Source organism: Gorilla gorilla, chromosome 7 (assembly GCF_029281585.2).
Source record: "Gorilla gorilla gorilla isolate KB3781 chromosome 7, NHGRI_mGorGor1-v2.1_pri, whole genome shotgun sequence".
Taxonomy (NCBI): domain Eukaryota; kingdom Metazoa; phylum Chordata; class Mammalia; order Primates; family Hominidae; genus Gorilla; species Gorilla gorilla.
Window position 1 is genome coordinate 18336540 of NC_073231.2, and position 24783 is coordinate 18361322.

Sequence of the window (24783 nt, forward strand, 5' to 3'; positions counted from 1 at the left end):
TGCCAAAGATGTTCATACTTTAGATTCTATAGACTGTGAATATATTATTCTACACAGCAAAAGAGATTTTGCAGATGTAATTTAGGCTACTAATAAATTGACCTTAAAATAGGAAGTTTATCCTGGATTAGCCGGGTATCCGGGTAATGCAATCTCCACAGAGCAACCTGGCAATGTATTCCCAACAGCTATAAAAGCTGACTAGATGGTGCCCACCTAGATTGAGGGTTAGTCTGCCTCTCCCAGTCCACCGACTCAAATGTCAATCTCTTTAGCAACCACCCTCACAGACACAGCCAGGAACAATACCTTGCATCCTTCAATCCAATCAAGTTGACAATATTCACTATCACAGTGGAGAAATTCAAGCCTTGAGAGGAATTTGACTCACTGTTACTGGAGGCTAGATACTTGGAAACCATGAGAAGTCTGCATGAGCAGCCAGCAGTGCAAATACCAGGCCCTGAATGATGGCCAGCAAGGAGACAAAGTAACTACAACCAAGTCTTGCATGCCATATTCTATATATATATATAGTTTTCTATGTTTGCTTGTTTTGAGATGGAGTCTCAATCTGTTGCCCAGGCTGCAGTGCAGTGTCAGGATCTTGGCTCACTGCAACCTCTGCCTCCTGGGTTCAAATGATCCTCCTGCCTCAGCCTCTTGATTAGCTGGGACTACAGGTGCCCCCCAGCACACTGGCTAATTTTTGTAGTTTTAGTAGAGATGGGGGTTTCACCATGTTGAGCCAGGCTGGTCTCAAACTTCTGACCTCAAGTGATCTGCCCTCCTTGGCCTCCCAAAGTGCTGGGATTACAGGCATGAGCCACTGCGCCTGGCCAGTAATGTATTTTTTTAATATCATGATATATAGGAAATCAGACTATTCATTGATACACGGCAGGATAAATTATATCTCCAAGAGATTTCGTGGGTCTAAGACCTAAAGCTGTAAGAGACACTTTAAATGCCAAATGGACAATTTTAAAACCTCTACACAGAGAAGTGAGTTGATACAACCACTTTTTTGGTGGCTGCAGGTGGAGGTGGTGGAATGAACTGTCCTCTTTTATGACTGTTCTCCCATTTCACCTGTTATTTAATTATATTTTCAAGAAGTTTTGCTTTCACAAAACTATATGAAACATTTAAAGCTTAAAAAAATAAATCATGAAGAGGACCGTTGGTAAGGTGCTTAGAGGAAACAGCTTATTTTGTGAAGATGGCATTCTTTATTATTTATACACTTCAAAACCTGAAATCAGGATTCACCTGGAGACTTAAGGGGAAGATGGGGTGGTACTAATATTTAGTGTCTTGGGAATTTTTATTTTTAGTAAGTTTAAAAAGCAACTAGAAAACTGAGTTGAGTGACTGATCCAGGTCTACAAACTTTAAAGCTTCAGCAGAGAAAATGAAGTGATTGCACGTTCCTTTTCTCAGCACCTAATCTAATCACATTTCTTCATGGGCTATTTGAACAAAGCAGCTCCATCCTGCTGCCAGAGTGTTACCGCATTCTTGGCATTTGGACAGTGAAGAGGAACAATGGCCTATCTAATAGAAAGGTTGAGTCCAAAGCTGACCCCATCGCAGTGTGCCAATTTAATAGACAAGAACAAGGATGTAGAAGATGAACTAATAAAAACAAGCCAGAAGATATTGATTGTAACCCAGAAGCATGGTGTTTAATTTAAAAGACAGCTCTTCAGAAAGTCCTTTCTTCTGTTGTCAAACAGGCATCGGAACTTGCCTAGACTTCCAACCATTCAATTAGAATGGAGGCAAAGGACTGATAGTCTTGGCTTTCATACAAACACTAGGGCACTGGGTAGATGCAGAGTTTGATTTCACGATTCTTTCAGGTTTTCAGTTTTAATTGCTACTGTCTAAAAAAAAAGCAGATATGCTTTCTCTTGGTATATTTAACTGCTGTCCTCTTTTACATCATAGAAAAAAATAGGTCTAGATCTAAGTCTAACTAATAGCTTTTAATTTACCATGAAACAATTCTGCGGGGCTGATGTCTTTCACTTTTTAAAGCAGAATGGCTTATTTGTGAAATTTGTTTTCTAAAGTTAATATACTATGTGGAATACGAATGAAACTGCAGATTGCAGTTGATTGATTCTGCCTGAAAGCAGTCAATTTAAGAGACTTCTGTGTGTAAAGGTGTATTCCTTTTTTTGTTGTTGCTGACTAGGTCTCAAAAGATAATTGAATTAAGTCATACCTTTGGCCAATAGTAGGGAATACAAAATAAAAATATAGTTTTCAATTGTGCATAGGTGAGCTAAAGTATAAAACTCCTATATATTCAGTGATAGAGGACATGTTAAGGTCAAATAAATATCATTATAGTAAGATTTAAGCAAACTTCTGCTGGGCAAGACAAGTAATGTCAAGAGTGGAAAATTACAAACCTTAAGCATGTGATCGCTCTTTATGGTAATGGGGTATTGATAGATGGTGGTGTTCAGGTATGTGTTTACCATTTTACTTCTGTGTCCTCACACCCATGAGTATCTGAATGTATCAGGTAAATTCCTGCTTCTTTGTAGGTAGAGTGAACATAAATATCATGAGCTACCCTAGATCTGTGAATCATTATAGTCATAACTGATTTTACCTCAGATATACAGACACATCCCTTGTCTAAATGAATCCATCCACTGAAGTCATCCTGAAAGGCAAGTTCCTTTATAAAATGGCATTGCTCAAAAAATATAAAGCTGAAAGTCATCCATTTTAATTCCTATAAATATTGCTTAAATATAATATGTTTGTGCCACAAATTTGAAATTCTAGAATAAACTTCACACCTATCTCTCATCACATGTAACTTTGAAGTCCTGTCAGCACAGGTATCTAATTTATATGAAGCACCCTGGAGTCAATGTCTCTTTGTACTGTTATTTGTCAAATGATTCAAGCACTGCTTTAAAGTATATGTGAGGTTACTAATCAATCTTAATGCTCTAAATCTCCATGCTATGCTATGCACATTTTTTTCCTCTAAGCACATGAAATTCTAAATTATATTTGCCTTTGATATTTTTATTTTTCTTTCTTTAAGGAGTATCATGGGAAATAATGAAGCTGTTATAAAGTTAATATCTGCTATTCTGGTAAAGGAGTAAAAGCCAGGCAAGAATTAGTTTGTCTATGTGCCTGTGTGTATGTTTGTGACTCTAGGGTGTGTAAGTGGTAAAGGCTCTCTTCTAGGAGACACAGAAATGTGATTGGATAGTGAGGAGAGTTCTAATCAAATGAAATATTCTCTAATTTACCATTTATTGATTAACAATGTTCACCCTATTGTACATCCACATCAGGTTAAAGGTCAACATTGTTTGCTATGGGCACTCTCATAGTTTGTGGGTGTTTCTTTCGTTCTAAGTATTATGTTTCAACCTTTTACAATAATCTGCATGTAATTATATTATTTTATTAAGATCATCTGAAAGCATATGACATAGACTTCTAATTAAGCAGGGGTGTCTGAGATAATTGGAAAATATAGATCAATCGAGAACATTATAAAGAATAAATGTAAGACTATACACATATGTTTGAGACAGAGAAAGAAATGAAAAAAGAGAGCCAGTGTGAAACACATATATCCATCTATAAATACAGTCAGATAAATCACATGTACACATCACACACACAGACACATTTTATACACACATGGGGTGGGGAAGGAGGAGAAGCAATAGGAGGAAGAAGGGAGAAAGAGAAAGGGAGAGAGAATAGATAACTGCCTTAAGGCACTGAATTAAAAAGCAGAAAAACTTAGAATTTTCAGGAAGCACTTTCTTGCCAATTTGGGCTAAGGAAGCACTTAGTCCAAGCAACATTTCAAGGATGGCATCGGGGCTACTAAGCAAAAGCAGAAAATGAATGTGACTATCTGCGTTTACTTCACTGGAACAATTATGAGACAGGCAAAGGTAATATAAATATCAGAAGAAGTGAAAATTCCATGAGATCATAAAAGCTGCCAAGAAGTCTAGAATCTCCCTTTACTTATGACTGTAAAGTACCCAATGAGAATATCTGAATATGAATTAAATAAATTTTGGTAAGTGTGTAATGTCCTAGAATTTATCTCAGGATTATGTTGGTCTCAAGAGTGATGACCAGTAGGCATTACCAGGGTTCAAAGATTATTAATATTGCCCATTTCCCCTGAAGGCATTTCTACTCTAGGGCACCTCACTTACTCACCAACGAGCAATTCAAATGTTAGTGCTCAGGGCCCTACAACCAGTGCCCTTTCTGATTTGTCTGTGTTCTATGCCAAACAGAACTCTCTTTCTTTCTCTTTGTCCCTGCTCTCCTAACTCAGGACTCAAGAAGGTCAATCTGTACCCTCCATATGTGCCTCCTTTCCTAGCCTTCCCAAGAAGTCTTAAGAAAAATGGACATCAACCAGGTGAGTATTCATGGGGACCATCCTAAACACTCACCCAATGGTGGAGGCTCCACCAGCTCAGCAGAACTTGCTCCCAAGGGAAACGAGGGATGGGGTGGGGGTAACGGTGGTGGGATTTGATTCAGGCCAGGGTATACCCAGTGAGGGTCCCCATTCAATAATCCCTGTTGAATTTCATCACCATTTGATAACACATCTTTTTATTTTATTTTACTTTATTTTACATTCGAGAGAGGGTCTGGCTCTGTCACTTGTGCTAGACTGCACTGGCATGATCTTGGCTCACTGCAGCCTTGACCTCCTGGGCTCGAGCCATCCTCCCACATCAGCCTCCTGAGTAGCTGGGACTATGGACACACACCTTCATGCCTGGTTAATTTTTAAAAATTTTGGTAGACACAAGGTCTCACTATATTGCCCAGGCTGGACTTGAATCAAGCGATTCTCTCACCTCTGTCTCCCAAAGTGCTGGGATTATAGGCATGAGCCACTATGTCCAGTCAATACACCTTTTTTTAACTTTTAAGTTCAGGAGTACATGTGCAGGTTTGTTACAGAGGTAAACTTGTGTCATGGGGGTTCATTGTACAGATTATTTTGTCACCCAGGTATTAAATCTAATACTTACTAGTCATTTTTCCTGATCCTCTCCCTCCTCCCAGCCTCCACCCGCTTACAGGCTCCAGTGTGTGTTGTTCCCCTCTATGTGTCCATGTGTTCTCATCATTTATAGCTCCCACTTATAAATGAGAACATGTGGTATTTGGCTTTCTGTTCCTGCATTAGTTTAATACACCTTTTTTGAAATCAACACAGGCCCTCTTGTCTCTGACATTTGCAATATCAATATTATCATCATTAATAAAGAGCCAACACAACCTCTTCATTATGTACTGAGCTCATTCTCATCACACAACTACACACACATGCATTTAATTTGACCACTAAAGTTATTATCATTTCAATCATTCAGATGAGGGAAAATCAGAGGCATGGAGAGTTGAATATATTGAGAGGCAGAGACAGGATTCAACCCAAACAGCCCAAGAACAAAGTTGATGTTCTTCAATTGCCATGCTAACTGCTCTCACCTGACCCACAGGACTGTTTGACCCAAATTAATAAGGATAGATACCCATGAGCTGTTTCCAAACTCAAGTTTGGGAAACATTAAGTCAAATATACTTTACTATTTTCTTCTTGTTTTTTAAAATGTAGACCTCCTTGGGTACTTTCAAGGGATTGTTAAATATGTTATCAAAATAAAATTTGTCATGGTTGTGAATCAAGTAATTCAGAACAGATTGTGCTTAAAATTGTCATCAAATTATTCCCCACTCCTGGTCCCACTTTTACCTTTTTAAAAATTTTAAATTCAGCTGGTGGTTGACTTTAATGACCCCAATATTATAATAATGACTTTTAAATAATATGTGTATAGCATTAGTTTTTTATTTACATACTTTTGAGGATAATTATGAAAGCCATATAAAATTAATTTAGTTTACTTTTATTATAACTTCCCCCTTACTTAATTCTAAAGTTAAAATTTCCATTTTAGTTCCTTCGCACGTCTTTTATTTTAAAATAATACTCCCAAATTATTATTTGTTAGTCCCTTTTACTCAGAATTTGCATTTCATCTCCACCCCACCCAGCCACATCATTTTCTTCCCCCTACCTCCACCTGAGAGATGGCTTTACTTTTATGTCATTGAGGCTGCTAATATTTGCATTCTCTTCTACAACCACAACCAGTGCCTTTCATTTGAAGACTACTTGAAAAACAAACGTTGTGATTATGTAAGACTCTATTTTAGGCATAGGAATCATCCATCTTATTAAGAAGCTTCTTGTGCAGTTGTATATTCTTTAAAGAAGTAAACAATTTTCCAAGACCTCCATCTACAGTACCTGTAACTTTCAGCTTTTCAGCCCCAATGGTAATCTCATCTTCATCTGCAGAAAACAGCACCCTGCCATCTTCACTGGCTCTCACTTCAAATCTTTTACACTGAGCTTCCACAGCATCAGCTCCTATGGTCAGAGGAAAGGTTTAAAAATGAAACTGGTATGCAGGAAACCATTAACATGTATTTTTTGGAAAAAGACTAGAAATGCATATATTATTTAATTTGTTTATCTCTGCGGTATGTTTTGCATCTGAGTTAGTATTTTTAAATTGTCACCATTTTCAGGAGGCTAATTTGGGAACGTACTTCTGTGCTAGGCTGGTTAGGCATACAGGTGACCTCTGGATGTCTGACATAGTGTGTGAGTTTAGCCAGTTAAGAGCCCTTCACATATCCACAAAAAGAGACAATGTTTGCTTTGTTCTCTGTTGCAGGCTGAAACCTTGGCGTCATACCTGGCACCTGCTGGATGCTTAATAAGTTCTTGTGGACTGAGTGGCTCTCATGCCTTCCCTCTGCAGTGTAGACAATAGTACCCATGATTGCTACATCACGGAGGACTTGTTAAGCATTATTCAATTATGAATCTTTAGTTAGTCTACATGTCATAGATTCTAATATTGATGTTTTCTACCCTTTAATATAAGTGAATTTTAATCCATTTTATAGTACATCTTGAAATTATATATATAATTTTCTTAGTGGTACCTAATGTATCTTCCAATCAATAATTTTCCTGATTTATTGAAAAACGGTATTAAATAAATGTAATTACAAAACCAACCTACTGGCCAATTCTACAAACTAATCTATACACAGAACTCAAAGCCAGCTTCCATATTTAGAAAACACAATTAGTTTGAGTATTAGGCTTCGGCAAGAAAATCTAACTGGGCCTTGAAGGTGAATGTTAACTGAGGAGGAAGAAATTTGAGATAATGGACAGCGGTAATTCATCTTCCCATAATATCAATTTCTTTCTTTGGACATAACACTTTTGGCATATGGATCTATAGTTCCCACTCCTATTAAGATAGGAAACCTTCCTCCTCTTCTATTTATATTAAAGGCTCTTATCAGATAGAACCCAGCTGAGTCAGGGAAGTAGGAATCACACATGTGGTGCATAGTTCTTTTCATTTGTCTTTATGTATTCACGTTATTTATTAGGTATATGACACCCAGGAGCTCAAAGCAGGACATCATCTTTGTATTCCAAAATATCCTTAAATTGGAAGATGTGTCGCTTCTAGTAGCACCAGTAGGTGAATATTAAATAGATGAATGAATACTTAAGCTTTCATCCATTCATTGGTCCCTAACCCCACCTCAGCACTACTCCCAATGCTAGCCAATAGGCTGCAAAAACTTACTCCTCCCCATCATCATAGCTGCTGAGGAGCATTCAACAAGAGAAAAAATAATTTAAAACCCTAATAACATGTAAGCTAATTTCTCCAAAAGCCATATGTATTTTTTTTAATATTCTGATACTACATACATGCTTCCAGGACCACATAAGAATTTGAAAAGCTTCAACTAGGGCTATACTAAGTAAGATTAAAACTAATGTTAAACTGTTGGGCTGTCAAGTTTAAAATAACAGATTTTTAAAAATAGAATTCATGCTTTTTAAAAATTTTTAAATAAAGACCTTTCCTTACATAATTTAATGAAAATATGGAAACCACTGAAGACTTATTGTCCTTGGTCATAGTTGTTGCATTTGATCTTGAAAACATTATTTCGACAGCTTGTATTCACTTGAGTGTGATTTCTTCTAATCTAGTCTAATCTTATTTTGTGCCATAGACGACAATGAGCCATAGTAATCCAATTATTGGGTGATGTTCAAAAAACTGTGCCAGAGGCCAATGTGTTAATACATGTGACTTACTCTGAGGGACCCAGGCATACATTAACCCTGAACTGCCTGAAAGGTATTATAGATATCTTACACATAAAACCTCAATATTTACAGTACATTTCTTTCTTCAAATATACTCAGTTGCTGAGCATAATTGATTCTCAAAATATATCGCTGACTTTAATGGCATAGATGTACATTAGACAACATTAAACACACACACCCACACACACATAATAACAAGACTTTTCTTGGCATAACACTTAATGTCATTATATGAAAGATACATTATTAACATAAAAACGCTATATTGCATGACATATAAACCCTTAGAAAAATAAGTGGAGAGGTGTCTGGATATGGTAAAGTGAGGTGAAATCTTAATTCATTAAACGTAAATAAGCAAAGGCAAATAAGCAAACAAGAAAATATTTACGCACATAGATGAGATGCATCTAAGCCATAAATAAATGCATGCAGAGTCATCCAATTGAAGAGATATAAAAATTAATACTGCAGACTACACTTTATTCATCATATTAGCATAATTACAGAAGGCAAAATTACAAGCAATTAGCAATGCATTGATAGTAAATAAATATTCTAAATCAGAAAATAATTTTGAATATATTGCATTTACATACATTGCTTTTCTTTCCTGCAAATGGAAAATGGTAAGATATGTTCTTGGGGATATAGTCAATTATTAGGGATATTTATGCTTAAAGTTAATATATTAGGCTTTATGAAACTGATTTTATTATATTCTAAGATGCACTGTGTTACTTATCTGTTTTTCATATAACATCACATGTTCTCTAAGATAGGTCAAGGCAGGATTCAGTTGCTCAGAGGAGCAACAATGCCCCATTCAATCTTAATCCACCAATGATGCTGCCAGTGTTGCAGGAAAGCAATGTGTCTAGATGACTCTGGGTAAGGAGCTCTGATTCCTTAACAAGTAGATCATGGGAGATGGGATTATCCGGGTAGTGCTATATTTTCTTAGTCATCTTAAACACCAACTTGCTAACTAAAGTACCAAGACTAAACACTTCCTTAGGAACATCTCTGAGAAAGTTTATGCCAATAAACTCACAATCAACAAAGAGAAGTCAAGGATAGAAGAAGGAAAGAGAATTGGCAAGAAAAAAAAAAGAAAAGATGTAAGCAAAAAAATAGGTTCCATAAAAAGATTGGAGTATTAGATATATGTGCAAATATTTTCTCTAGTTTTTTAAATGTTCTATATACATTCTTAAAAGAACAAACCACCACCATCACCAAGGACAAGCATAAAGCCAATTTCTTGTTTCTCTCGGAGATGGCTCCATCACTTTTTTTGAACATTCACATCTGTTGCAGTCTTAATCAACAGCCAAAGTCATCTTTGGCTGACAAGGAGAGATAATTCAGTAATTTAAATACTGGTCTTTGTATGTTCTACAGTACATCGGTCAAATACATGAATTGGAAATTTTTCTTCTATTACATAAAAATCTTCAAAGAGGCTCAAATATATATTTTCAAGATTCCTCTTGGTACTATTTAGCAGTAATTCAAGGAAAACAAAACAAAGATAAAAATGGATACAGCTGCTTGTTTCTAGTGTATCTTCCTCAAACATGTCATGATCATCCTTTCTTTTCTATATAACTCTTCACTTTAATCTTAGATGCCTGTCAGTATTTTCAAGGCCTTGAAGAATAGTATTACTAAAAGATTCAAAATTTCCGCAAGGAAAACAAAAATGAGATTCAAAATTACCAACTAAACTCTATATTCAGAAATTCCTGGTTTAGAATTGCTGTGGGCCAAATCAATAAACCAACCAACAACAAACTAAGTTTAAAACAAAACAAAATAAGCTGCTTTCATGAAATATAAATATACACTGTAATATGGTTTGGTTGTCTCCCCACCCAAATTTCATATTGAATTGTAGCTCCCACAATTCCCACATATCATGGGAGGGACCCAGTGGGAGGTAATTGGATCATGGGGGCAGGTCTTTCCTGTGCTGTTCTCATGAGTGTGAATAAGTCTCATGAGATCTGATGGTTTTATAAAGGGGAGTTTCCCTGCACAAGCTCTTATCTTCCCGGCTGCCACGTAAGATGTGACTTGCTCCTCCTTGCCTGAAGCCATGATTGTGAGGCCCCCCCAGCCACGTGGAACTGTGAGTCCATAAACCGCTTGTTCTTTATAAATTAGGCAGTCTCAGTTATGTCTTTACTAGCAGTGTGAAAACGGACTAATACGCATTGTGAGTTCTTTTATTTTACCCTGTGCTAGTCATTAAGAACTCATTGTGCAACATTTGCAGAAAATCTGTTATATGAGATCCCTGGAAAAGGAATTGCCTACTTTTTATTTACTTTGTCCCTAGATTTTCCAAACAAAACTTCAAGTTAACCATTTAGCGGACTTCCTGTATACTAGGCAGCAATCGAAGCATTTTACAAATATAAATTAATTAATTTAATCCTCATAACAATCATGGGAGGTGATCCCTATTTGACCGATGAGGAAACCAAGGCACTAAGATTTAAGAAATGTTCCTAATATGTTATACGTAATGCACTCTAGAGTTAGGATTCAAGCCAAGGCTGTTTGAGTACTAAGTCCTAAGTGCTAAGTCCTAAGAGCTAAGGGAGTCTTTGTGTGGCTCTATTATATTCCTAACTTTTATACCTCCTGGAGAAGGTACGACTTGACATTCCACAAGATTAATATTTGGGGGAACTTTTTTGCTAATGATGTATAACAAAATTAAAAATAAATTTCTGAAGAATGTATGTTGACTCTTCCTTCCTCTGCCAGCTACTGTCTCCCCCTGCTCTCGGTACCCCATCCTCCTAAGACCCTTGGCAGACAACCTTCTTGACAGCATCTTATTGAACACCATTTTCAATTCCTCCATTCATAGTCTCCTTAAAGCCAACTCCAATCAGGCATTATCTCGTCAGTATTACCAGTAACTTCCAAGTCAGTAAATTAAGGGGCCAATCCTTGATTTTTTACCTTACTTGATCTTTTAGGAGAATCTGACACACTTACATTTACTTTTCCTGGAAATCTTTGCCTCACTGGCTCTCAGGACATCCCTCTGCTGCTTCCTACCTCCTTTGTCACCCATGTCCATCTCCTTTACCGACAACACACTTCCTGTAGCCAGTCCATAGGGGCATGTGGGGCTGACTATCTTTCGCTAGTAATTGTCCAGTTCTGTTATGAGCATTATTTTCTCTGACCAAAGCAATTGATTCAAGTATAAGCACTTGACTCCAACACTCTCCTGATACAAGTTTTGAAAAAGAGGCATATTTTTGTAAGACTATAGGTACCGAGCATGATATAAACTTGGAGCTTTTAAGGCTAGCTGTACCTCCATATGGATACAGTCTGCTTGAGAATTCATCCAGTTAGTGAAAAAAGAAAGAAAGGGCTGAAAGGCGGAGACCAGCATAGAACGACACTCTTGGAGAAATTGCCGAAACAGCTGGATGGAGTCAGAAACAAACTTTCCTATTACTTGAATCAGTAAGTTAAACACCCCAGGAATACTTGAATACTTTGTAAATTTTAAATTGGGTTCTTTCACTTGATTTTTTTTTTTTTACTTTTCCTTTATTCTTTGAGTTCTCAAGTATTATTCTCTGTATCTCTCATCTTAACCTTTATTAAATAGAAGTTTTAGGAATCTTCCACTTTCAACAATCACTGCATCTCCCCCCGCACTGAATCCACACGTACAAATCCTCAGTATTTAATTAAAAGGAAAAATATGCTCTAGCATTTCCTGAAGTAGTGCTGTGAGGAAAGGTACAAAAATATTCTGAGGTGAATTTTCTCATAGCCTTTGTATTAGGTAAACTACATTTCTATTTAGACAATTTCAAACCTGATCTTAATGGCATAAATATTATATTTCTAACACTTGTATTCTTAGATCTTTTTATTCCTAAAATAGTAATATTAATAAAGGAATTGTGTGACTACCTAGCAAGCCATTTAATAAACTAACACCAGGAATGTGATATTCATTCCTGGGCCTGGCCTCTATGAATTTTAAGAGGATAAGGTAAAAATGATCTCTCTATCCCACTTCTTTTGACTACATTGTCTAAGAGAAGTGAATGCAGATGGCCTCGACCCACTGTTTTATTTAAGGGGCCCAATGGAACAACATATGTACAAAATATTGTTTTTACACTGTATACAAACATAAAATGGTAATATTTCCAAACTGTAGCTAGAACAAAGTTGATGGGTGAGATATTATTTTGTAAATATTTTTTACACCTCATAGTCATTCAAATAGGTACACGTCCTTTTTGACTCGTTAAGAAAAAAATAGAAACAAAAAATGGCATGTCACATGCAATGAACAAATACTATGAGAATTATTATGTAAGTGTAGAATCAATGAATACTTAAGGAATGAAAGGAGATTGTGATTAACTGCATTTCAGGTCATTACTTTTGAAGAAAAAAAGGATAATAATCCTAGTGTCTTCCGGTAATCTCACATTCGCTAAATTCATTTTGGCAGTTGTTAATGTCAAAAATGTTACTGTATAATTTATGGAAGGTATGTGGGTAGAAGGTGGAAGTTGCAAACCCATTTCTTGAAAATATTTTACTAAAATGTTTTGCATTGCATCTTGTTACTTTTTATTTCTAATATGTGTTTCATTAAAAAAAAAAAAACTAACACCTCAGAATTTTTTTCTTTTTCTCATTTATCTTCCCTGGTCTTCGGCTACATTTTGACACATGTATCAGGGTAGTTTTGCATAAGTTGTTCATACTTCATTTTTCTTTCTACCATGCATTTTCTGATATTTTGTTTCAAATAACATCTTAAAAAGAGATCTTCATGTTGCACTTTAAACACAATTATGAAGAGTTGGTGCAAAGTTTTCTAATTTATTTTTATGCATGTTTCCTCTAAACTATATGTAACATAACTTGTTTAGTTGCAGAAGTAAAATTTGCAGATGTATTCAACTGGTAGTATAATCTCCTAGTACCAATTCAGTACAAGTTCCACATGAAATTTCAAATTTTTTCTCTATTTTAAAAATATTCTATTTTGAATATTTATCACTTAAATATCATACTGAAAGGCATTTTAAAAGTACATATATTTACATTTTCTAACATAAAAAATCGTATACAGAAACCATTTTAAATGGAGAATGTATCATCTCATTAAAATGTTATCAAAGAGTTTCTATCTTTTCTTGAGTACCTCCTAATATATTTATTTATCCTACCACTTATGCCTTTTAATAAGGATATCTGAGCTATGCTTATTGACATTTAGTTTTTATATAAAAATTATTCTATGTTTCATCTTGATAACAGTAAGATTCCTTGTTTCTGAAATTCATTTAGTGGAAACATGCTTTTAGTGTCATAAATCAGTGAATTAAATGCTGAACAAGAATAAATGTCAAAATTAACAATTTAAAAAATCCTATTATATAACTGTTTCATTACAATATCTTAGGCAACTGCGTTACTATTTTTTTTATAGCTAGTGTATATGGAATGCTTAGAATTGCTTGCTTTGAAGAGTATTATCTGTGGTTCCCAAAGCAGTATCACAGAAAGTATGGTTTCTGAAAAAGATGACCAGATAAGGTATTTGCATTAAAGCTCTTATATAACAAATGATGACCTAGTTTATTATGCAAGAGAATAATCTTCCAAATTCCAGACAAAAAAGACTTATTTTTTGTTCATGCCCATTTCCAGCATGGGTCAGCAAACATGCTTCAATTACTGTAATCACCCAGAAATTCAAATGATGAATGCTTCATCTCAACACAGTCTTTCAAGATTGTGGCAACAAGAGAAAGGGATATGGCCAACTCAGCACTGCCTCACCTTTCATTTGGAAGGAATACATCACATTTTATTTCATTCGAAAATGAAAATTACATTGCCCAGTCTGTTTTTAGACACGCAGGAATGAACAATCCCACTGCTAAACTGAAAGGATTATTGGTTAACAGCACGAATGGCACCATGCCTCTCAAAGGCCATGGTGGAAAAATGAATCTTGGACTGATTTTCTCATGTAAACAGTTATAAAACTGGGCAAAATGTTTGTTGTAATTGTCTTTCAGATATTAGACAAAAGACAACAGGATGGTGATCTCTGAGGCAAAGAAATACAACGTGTACTCCACATTCATTACATCGTCTTCCTAAGGACCATTTGCAAATCACAGTACAGGGAAACAGAGCCCATCGGTGTTGGCAGGTAGCAGGAGGAGAGATGAGATTCCAGGAAATTGATATGGACAGAATTTGTGGAGCAATGAAACGGAGAAAGGGAGCTGAGCTTACAAGGCTCTCCAGAAAACTTACAGGAGCACTCTTCAATCTTTTTTAAAAGGCTGCATTGTACATGGACAAGATGATACCATATGATAATTATTAAATAAAGACTACTAGGGAAAGTGTGAGATGAACAAAGGTTATCAATGCAAAATTCTAGATGCTGGGCTTCCAACCAGAGTGTTGGTATTTCCCTAAGCACCCTGGACACGAAGTTGAGGCCCCTGAGTGCCACAGTTTAGAACTAAAACTATTTGGACTGTAAAATAATAACTATTTTAGATTCAGTCTAGAAAGTCTAAAATCATACTTGAACAGGAGCAAGTTGATATGCTAATAAACTAACTTCCCGCTTTGAGACCTTTTTTTTTTAAGAGAGACAACAACGTTTATTCTTTCCAAAAATTACTAGATGTGCAAAAATGTGGGAAAATTGACACTAACCAGGAGAAAAATCAGCAATAGAATGGGGCCCAGATTTGTTCCATATGCTAGAGTTAGCAAAGATATGAAGTTATTATAAACATGTTCAAAGATGTAAAGGAAGACGGACATAATGAATGAACAGAAGATGAATCCTAGCAAAGAAATTGATTTTAAAAGTAAGAAAAAAGAAGGAAAATGAAATACATATATCTGAAAAATTCAATATGTTAAGTGAAAAAAATCAGCAAATGGGACTAAATTCGCGTATTATAATTCCTTCTGAAGAAGAAAGAATTAGTGAACTTGAAAAGGTGTGTATAACAACTCTCCAAATGAAACAGCAGAGAGAAATGAAGACTAGGAAAAGCATCAATACAACGTCCATGAACCTGTGAAACAAGTAAAAGAGGCTTAACTAAAAAGCCAATACTGGAGATTAAACTGAACATTAAAAAGTACTCAACTGATGAAATGGAGCAGGAACAGAGGATAAAATAAACAAAAGATAGAGGAGATGTACAGGAAACAGCGAGATGATAGACAAATGGAAACATATCAATAATTGCATTTTAAATATAAATGGACAGACACTAAACAGTACCATAAAATTCTTACAAAAACAAAAATTTAAAGTTTACAAATCTTACAAGAGATACGTTTGAAATATAAAAACAGACATGCTAAAATACATGACTGCAAACCTTTTAATAAGATATTAGAATGGTTATATTAATAACTGCTAAGTAAACCTCAAAACAAGGAGGATAAAGAGATTTAAAAAGCTACTTTGTAATGAGAATAATAATGAAAAATAGAGTTTCAAACAACATGAAAAGTAAAACAAAATATATAGAATAAATAGATAAATCCAATCCAATACAATTTTCATACTTAACTTAAAAATTATACAGACAGGTAAGTGACCTGGAATAGTTAACACAATCTTTAAAAAGAACAAAATTCAAACACTTTGCCTGTTTTAAAGACATACTATCAAACTACATTAATCAAGACACTGTGATATTGCATAACGATAGAAAATACATCAGTTTATCAGAATAATGAGTCCATAAACAGACTCAATGCATGCAGTCACATGTACATGGTTCAACTGATTATTTTACAAGGATGCCAAACAATTTTATGGAGAAGAAAATGTGTTCAACAAATGTAGCTGAAACACTTGAGCATACATGTTCTTCTAATTTAAATTTACTGGTATTCCTGACAGAGAGGAGACTGAATGAAACACACAAATTCATAATGAAATAATGAAAGACACAAACTCAAGAAGTTCAATGTATGCCCAGCCTACTCCCAAGAAATAAAATCCCCACCTAAGCACATCTTAGTGAATATGCAGAACACCAAAATAAAAAAGAAACAACACTGAGAAAATAAAGATAAATTATCTTCAAAGAGCAATATTAACCTAATACTGACCTCTCAATATGAAACGGAAATAAAATAATGGAATATGGTGTGCCTTGCCAGGTCTGCTATAATAAAGACCACAATCTGGGTGGCTTAAACAATATAAATGTATTGTCTCACAATTCTGGAGGCTAGAACTCTAAAACAAAGGTGTCAGCATAAATGCTTCCATCTTAAAGGCTCTGAGAAAAGGATTTGTTCTAGACTTCTTTTCTTCCAATATCTCTTCAAATCATCTTCCATTTTGATGTATCTGTGTGTCCAAATTTCCTGATTTTTACAAGGACAGGGGTCATATTGTATGGTCCACCCTATTAATCTCATTTTAACTTGGATATTTTTATTGCCAAGTAAGATCCTATACCAAAATAAGGATACATTCTGGTACTCAAGGTTAAGACTTCAACATATTAATTTTGGGGTGGGTTGAGGGGCATATCATTCAACCTATAAAAGGTGTCTTCAATGCCCTAGAAGAAAAAAATTTTTAAATGCCAATCTCTAGGATTTTATGTCTAGCAAAATTATCATCCAAGGTTGAATGCCCAAAGATATTTACAGACTAATAAAACCTGAGAGAACGAATCATGAACAAATTTATGTGAAGAAAATTATAAAGGACTATTTTCATAAAAAAGGAAATGAAGACAGCTCAAAAATCAGACGTGGGAAGGAATTCCTTTTAATTATAGTGGAAAAATATGAGTAGATGTAAGAAGTACTGAATATAAAAAGCAATAATAATGTCTTAGTTTGAGAAATATAGGGAAATAAAATGCACATAAGTAATGGAATATAAATTGGGAAAAGAATAAATTAGAGGTTACGCATTCTGAGGTTGCATTATCCCCAACCATCTTAAGATACAAAGTAATAGACTTTGGTAAATCAAATTTTTACTTTTCCTCTTGGCACAACTACTAAAATAATAGAAGAATCTAAATTAGTATGTTTAAAAACACATTAATAAAAATAACATGCAATCCAAAAAATGCTACAAGGCAAGAGAACAAAACAAAAAGAGGAGGTAGAAAATGACATTAAATACTCAAATATGTCACTAATTACACTAAACACAAATGGACTAAACACTCCAGGTTAAAAGTCAATTATTATCTGGCTGGATATGAAAACAAATCCAATCATTGGTAGTTTATATCACACAAGACTAAAACATAAAATTCAAAAATAATTAAATTGATGAGATAAGAAATGATATATTATGCAAATACTAAATGAAACTGTACTGGTATACCTGTAGTTACAAAGCATTAATATATCTATTAGGTGTTATTCCATAACAACAAAAACTAGAATCACCATGAATCTATTTCAAATTTTGCATCATTATGAATGCATGATTTTCAAAACACAAAGCAACACTGGACCAAACAACAAAAAGAAATTGTCAACTCCTGAATCTTAATAGGAGATTATAAAATGCTTTCTCAGTAGTACAAACGAAAAAGTAAATAATGAAACAAAACATTATCATCAGTGTTAGCATACTGGTCCTACACAGAACCCTTAATCCAACAATATGCCATAAAGTACTTCTTTTCAATTGAATATTTTACAAGGCAGGTTATAATTCTGGCATAATGCAAATTTTAACATATTTCATCATGGAAATTACAAAACTTTTTATCTGGCCACAGCATGATTAATTTTGAAATGAAAAACAAAAAGTAACTAATTTTTATGTTTATAATTTAAAAACTTTAAAATAAGCCATGAGCCAAATCCTAAATAACTGTAATTAGAAAGTGTTTCAAACTGAATAATTACAATATTATTGTCAAAACTTGTGAAATACTACCAAGTCAGTACTGACAAAGAAATGCACGTCCTCAAATGACTGTATTAGAAGTCTTAATATTAATAGTCCAACATTTAAGTTGAGAAGTTAGAAACTAATAAATATAAAAGGACAAAAATATAAATTCTCAAAATGTATGCAGTGTAAACTGTCCCCCACCAGGTTACTCAAGGGCATATGTCCACTGCTTGGATCAGGCTAGGTTCAAGAGGGTGGGGGGCCAAGACCACGATATCCAGCCTAGGAGCAGGTGTCAGATCCCAAACATTATGGAGAGTATCTGAGATGATATCAAGCAAAACTGTCTCATTGCTAAACCATAGTAGACAAAGAGCCAGAAAGTTAGCTTAAAAGCAATTTGGAAACAGGAGGCAGTGAGGATCTTGAAAGCTGTCCTGTTGCCATCCAGGAGTGCCTTGTATGTAAGTCCTAATAAACTCAAGAACACATCAAGCTGGACTTGTCCAAGTCATTCTTTGGTCTCTGAGCTCCTTCCTACTTTGGGGGCAGGACACGTTACATCACCAAGGTTTTGTGTAACGGTTGGTATACAGACAAGGATCATAGAGAGTAAGCGATGAGTCACTGGGAAGGAGCATCTGTGGGGGAAATCCTGGAGTGGTCAGCAACATGCCTGTGGGGTGGAGTTGCCTCGCTGCTTGACTTCTGTCAAGCTACGATATTAACCATAAGAATACCAAATGTGCTGTTGTTTCAATAAGGCTGGCTACTGAGAGCAGGGAAGGGAGAAAGGATTGAAACTCCTGCAAAAGACTGAAGGCATGACAGGTTTTCTAGAACTCCAGATTGTTACATATTACGGCCCTTTCTTGCGAACATAATTTAACTGATGAGCAAGTTACAACAACAAAAAATCAGCGCTCAAACAGTTAACCTACAAGTATAGAGTTAAGTAAAATCTTTTAAAGCTATCTGTTTCCTTTTTTGTTTGTTTGTTTGTTTGTTTTTGAGACGGAGTCTCGCGCTGTCACCCAAGTAGCTGGGACTACAGGCGCCCGCCACCACGCCTTGCTAATTTTTTTTGTATTTTTAGTAGAGACTGGGTTTCACCGTGTTAGCCAGGATGGTCTCGATCTCCTGACCTCGTGATCCACTCACCTCGGCCTCCCAAAGTGCTGGGATTACACGCGTGAGCCACTCCGCCCGGCCCTCTGTTTCCTTTTCTATCTGCTTTGAATCTGCTGTTTTTAAACTACTGGTCTTGAGATAAAACTCAATGTTACTGCCAATTAAAGGCCACTTGGAGATTTTGTTTTTCTTTTTTCCTTCTTTTCTTTTTTTTTCTTTTCTTTTTTTTTTTTTTTTTTTGAGACGAAGTCTCACTCTGTCACCCAGGCTGCAGTGCAGTGGCATGATCCCGGCTCACTGCAACCTCTGCCTCCTGGGTTCAAGGGACTCTCCTGCCTCAGCCTCCCTAGTAACTGAGATTACAGGCATGAGCCATCACTCCCGGCTAATTGTTGTGGTTTTTGTGGAGATGGGGTTTCACCATGTTGGCCAGGCTGGTCTCGAACTCCTGACCTCAGGTGATCTGCCTGCCTCGGCCTCCCAAAGTGCTGGGATTACAGGCTTGAGCCACCGCACCTGGCTGATTTTGTTTTTCTTATACAGTTCAGTCAGTTCTAGCTAAATGTAAATATTGAAACCATTTGAAGCTAAAGGAAATAAAAAGTAAAAGGTTTTTAGAATACAACTGCTATAGCAACTGCCTTACTCAAAATTTTGGTCCATAGCCTTCATTAGATTACCTATTGAGGCTAGCAAACCATTTAAACCGGTACAAATTTTGTTAGAAATAATTTAGATCCAGCTGTCTTTTATAAAATAATGAGTTTATGATGCTTTCTCATGACTAGAGTTCTGAGATAAAGGCTACTGGATGTTTGTTTGTTGGATATTTTGATAAGCAAGACTAATTTGATACTATTGGTTAAGTGAAAACAGCTGAATTTTCTGAATCGTCAGCAAAGATGCCCATGTGTTTAAACTTCTTGCTTAGGTAAACACCTGATATTCACAGGCTATAAAAATGGTGAACAGGAGAATAACTTGGGATCACGATTAGTTTTGTCTAAAGTCTAGGTTATCATGAATAATACAGATAAACTGTTAAAGATAAATAAATTGAGTAAATGTAAATGAGATAAATGCTTAAAGGAGAAACTTTTATGTACTTTAAAAGCTTAAAATTATTTTAGGAACTCATTAAATGTCTACGTCATTTCCAATGTAAAAAGGGTTACGACATGAGGCATTGGTCACACTTCTGAGCCCATTAATGGGAAATCAGTTCTGTGATAGGAGGAAAGCACTGGCAGACCTCACTGAGCTAAAGACAAGGATTGAGTCCATAAAGTAATCAGGAAACACAAAGGAGATGGATGCTTGTACACTTGCCCCGGCCCAGGCAGGCAGTAAATGTAAAACAATATTATCTGCCAGGGGGACGTTCTAAAACCACCCAAACAATCCAGAAATTATGTAAGATACAAATTGTCAGGTCAGCCCAAAGCCCCCTTCTCAACAGTCCCATGTGTCCTGTGAAAAAGCCAGATGGCATCTAGAGAATGACGGGAAATTATCATAACCTAAGCAATGTGGTGCCCCCTGTACATGCAGCCATATCCAATACTGCTCAATTGTTAAAACAAGTGGTCCTTAGGCTGGAAAGCATCCACACTGTGAATGACTTGGGCTAATACCTTTTCTAGTATCCCTTTAGCAGAAGATTCACAAGACCAGTTTGCCTTTGCTTAGGAGGGCCTACAGTGGACTTTTCAGGAGCTACCACAAGGGTTCCTGCACATCCCCACTGTCTGTCACAGTCTGGTTGCACAGGACCTGTCTACACTCTCTTTGCCCACCTCAGTCTCCCTGTTTTACTATATTAATGATAACATGCTAACCTCAGAGTCTCTTACAAATCAGAAGACTGCTCTACAAATAGTCATGGATGGCGTAAAAGACAGGAAATGGGAAGGTAATCCCCAAAAGATACAGGGGCTTAGTACAGTCATCAAATTCCTGAGAGTTCCCACTTGGATAACACATGAAACATACTCTAAGCTGTCACTGGTAACAAGGCACACAGCAGCCTGTTCCCCAGACAGAAGACTAACTCCAGGTATTCCTATACTTATTGGGCTGCTAGAAGATACTCATTCCTCACTTGGTATAAACCCTCTACCCATTATACACCCCAATAAATAAAAAGTGAAAAAAAATATCACTGGACACATATAGAGCAAGAGATATTTGATGAACCAAACATATTGGTGAAACCAGCCCAAGCACTAGGGGCCTCTCTGCCACAGCACTCTTTTGTATTAGAAGTCACCAGAGATGCCAAAGGGATATATTGAGATTTGTGGCAAAAATAACCAATGAGAATGGTACCTGCAGGGTTTTTGTCTCAATTATGGAAGGAGGCAGAATCCCACCATACAGTCTTAGAGCAACGACTACTGGCCATGTATAGGGCATTGCAACAAGTGGAGCCCATCACCAAAAACAGTCTGTCACAATAAAAATCCCATAAAAGGGTGAGGGCGAGTTGAAGGCCTCCTAGCCAAGCCCACCTCCAGGGTGGCATAATTACACACCCTGCAGAAATGACACACTTATCTATAACAAAGCAGTGTCCTGATCACTAGTCCTTTAGGCACTGCAGGAAGTGCTTGGACCTATCCACTCTGAATGCGGGGAGGGGGCCAGCATGGCAGTGGAGCCACCTACCAGGCCAACCACCATATGGGGACCCCACTGATAACTCTAGGGCCTGGTACGCTTATGGGTCTAGCAAGAACGTATCCAACACTGAGCACTAGAACAAAATATAGACTGGAAGTCCCATTTATCATATAACCCAACATGCGCAGTCTCATTGAAGAAAAAAAAAATGACCTGTTAAAAACCGAATTGCCAGTACTGTTCCAGGAGTGCTCTCTAAGGCCCTGGACTAAGAATCTCCCTAAAGGGTTACAAACTTAAAATAAGTCACCTACTACCACACATGGCATCACTCCCTATGAAGGTTTGTCATGGCCTTTAAAACAGGCCTGACAAACTCTCAGGGTCACCTCTGAAACTCCAAGCCATGCTCCTGAAGCAGGTGGCCAGACTGTGCTCCTGAGAACACCAATGGATCTGCCAAGTGGCGATGGCTATGTGAACCTGAATTTGAGCTGGACAGTGCCCCCATACTAGATTGGTTTTACAGCAGCAGAGAGTGCCATGAAGACTACCAGAAGGGAGGTGGTTCCAACTATGCTTGATAGAAATCTAAGAGGCTTACAATATCAACATGAGGCAGCACCAATACCTGTAGAGCAGTCATAGAGTGGATACTGTTTGCAAGGCCTGAATTTAGCAAGCGGCTATTATGCCCCGTCCTAGGGAGGGAAGCCATGTGTGGTAGTCTAAGCCAGGCCTGAGGCCCACAGTAGTCTCCCTAATAGGGCCAACGGGAGAAAACCCAATGGTAATAACGTTACAAAAATGGATACATGTATGAGGGTCCCTACTAAATACCCGTGTTTTCAACCATAGGTGGTTGTTCTTCCTACCTTGGGAGCTGATAATATCTTTCTGAATTGGTCTGTGACTGCAACAGCAATCAGCAACAAGTTCAATTGTTGGGTATATTGATACCTCCCCATATCAAATGGTAATGGTGTGCCTTAAAATACTCTGCTTTTCTAATGACAGAACTAAAGTGACTGTTTCAAAAGAAATAGTAATACAACTCAGGCTCACTGGGGATTGCATCCACCAAGAGGTGGGTGGGCATCCCCAATCCCCAAATCAACAGAGAACCAACATAAGCTCTTAAAGGCGTTACCTGTTGATATGGTTTGGCTGTGTCCCCACCCAAATCTCACCCTGAATTGTAATAATCCCCATGTGACAAGGGCGGGGCCAGATGGAGATAACTGAATCATGGGGGTGGTTCCCCAATACTGTTCACATGGTAGTGAATGAGTCTCACAAGATCTGATGGTTTTATAAACGGGAGTTCCTCTGCACAAGCGCTCTTGCCTGCTCCTATGTAATACGTCCCTTTGTTCTTCCTTTGTCTTCTGCCATGATTGTGAGGCCTCCCCAGCCATGTGGAACTGTGAGTCAATTAAACATCTTCCCTTTATAAATTACTCAGCCTTGGGTATGTCTTTCTTAGCAGCCTGAGAACAGACTAATACACTTGTTACAATTATATCCCTGATAAACACAGTAATTTTACAAACACCTTAAATTATTTGTTAACTCAGAGCCATGAGTTAACCCAATTAGGTTTCTCTGACTCATTCTCAAATTGGTTACATACCTAACCTCAAATTGGAGATACGTTTTACTAGCAGGCATCATAAATATAGTTAGTTTCTCCTTTGCATGCTGCTATGTATACTGTATATGTGGCCAGTACGCACAAGCCATGGGTACACTTATAGGCCTGTATAGTTCTTCCTCTCATACTCTACTCAGGGACTCTCACACAAAATTGGAGGAAAGAATGCAAAATCTAGAGAACAGTATGGATTGTAGTGTTACAGATTCCACACAAGTTTGCTTAAGGGCATATGTCCACTGATTGAACCCTGAAGTTTGTGCAGTGAGCCAAGGCCATGACGCCCAGCCGAGCAGCAGGTTTCCCTGAGAATCCATACATCCTGGAGAGCATATGAGAACCAACCAGGAAATCCAGTCTTATTGCTCAAGCACAGTAGGCAAAGAGCCAGAAAATTAGCTAAAAAGCAATTTAGAGACAGGAGGCAGCGAGGATCTCCAAAGCTGTCCTGTTGCCATCCAGGAGTGCCCTGTATGGAAGCCTTACTCATCTACTCATCCAGCTGGACTTGTCCAACTCATTCTTTGGTCTCTCTGCTCCTTTTCAATCTGCAGAAGGGAAGAGAATATTATAGTACGAAGGTTTTCTCATAACAATGTAGATGGAAAAAATAATAAAGACAAGAAAAGGAATTAATGAAATGAAATATAGCATAAAATATGTTAGATCAGTGATGACAAAAGTAGATTATAATAAGCAATAAAACTGACTAATGTATGGCCAGGCATGATGGCTCATGCCTATAATCCCAGCACTTTGGGAGGCCGAGAGGGGGCGGATCACCTGAGGTCAGAAGTTCAAGACCAGCCTGGTCAACATTGTGAAACCCCATCTCTACTAAAAATACAAAAATTAGCTGAGCGGGGAGGCAGGCACCTGTAATCCCAACTATGTGGGAGGCTGAGACAGGAGAATCGCTTGAACCCAGGAGGCGGAGGTTGCAGTGAGCCGAGATCGTGCCATCGCACTCCAGCCTGGGCAACAAAGAGCAAAACTCCGTCTCAAAAAAAAAAAAAAAAATTACTAATGTGTCGTAAAGTTGATTAAGAAAAAAATTAAACATTCACAAATAAATAGTAATAAAAAACACATTATTACAAATATTACAGGTGTTAAAATGGTACAAATATTTCATGGCAACATTATAAATCTGAAAATTCTGTTGAC

General features: G+C 36.9%; 1 protein-coding gene across 1 annotated transcript in view; it reads right to left on the reverse strand.

Moving 5' to 3' along the window:
- Positions 1-24783, reverse strand: part of SGCZ (sarcoglycan zeta) — a 1168143-nt gene that overhangs the window by 71118 nt on the left and 1072242 nt on the right. Inside the window, exon 5 of the mRNA XM_019031865.3 lies at positions 6353-6475. Within this exon, the coding sequence (XP_018887410.1) occupies positions 6353-6475 (123 nt within the window). The remainder of the gene's footprint in view (positions 1-6352; positions 6476-24783) is intronic.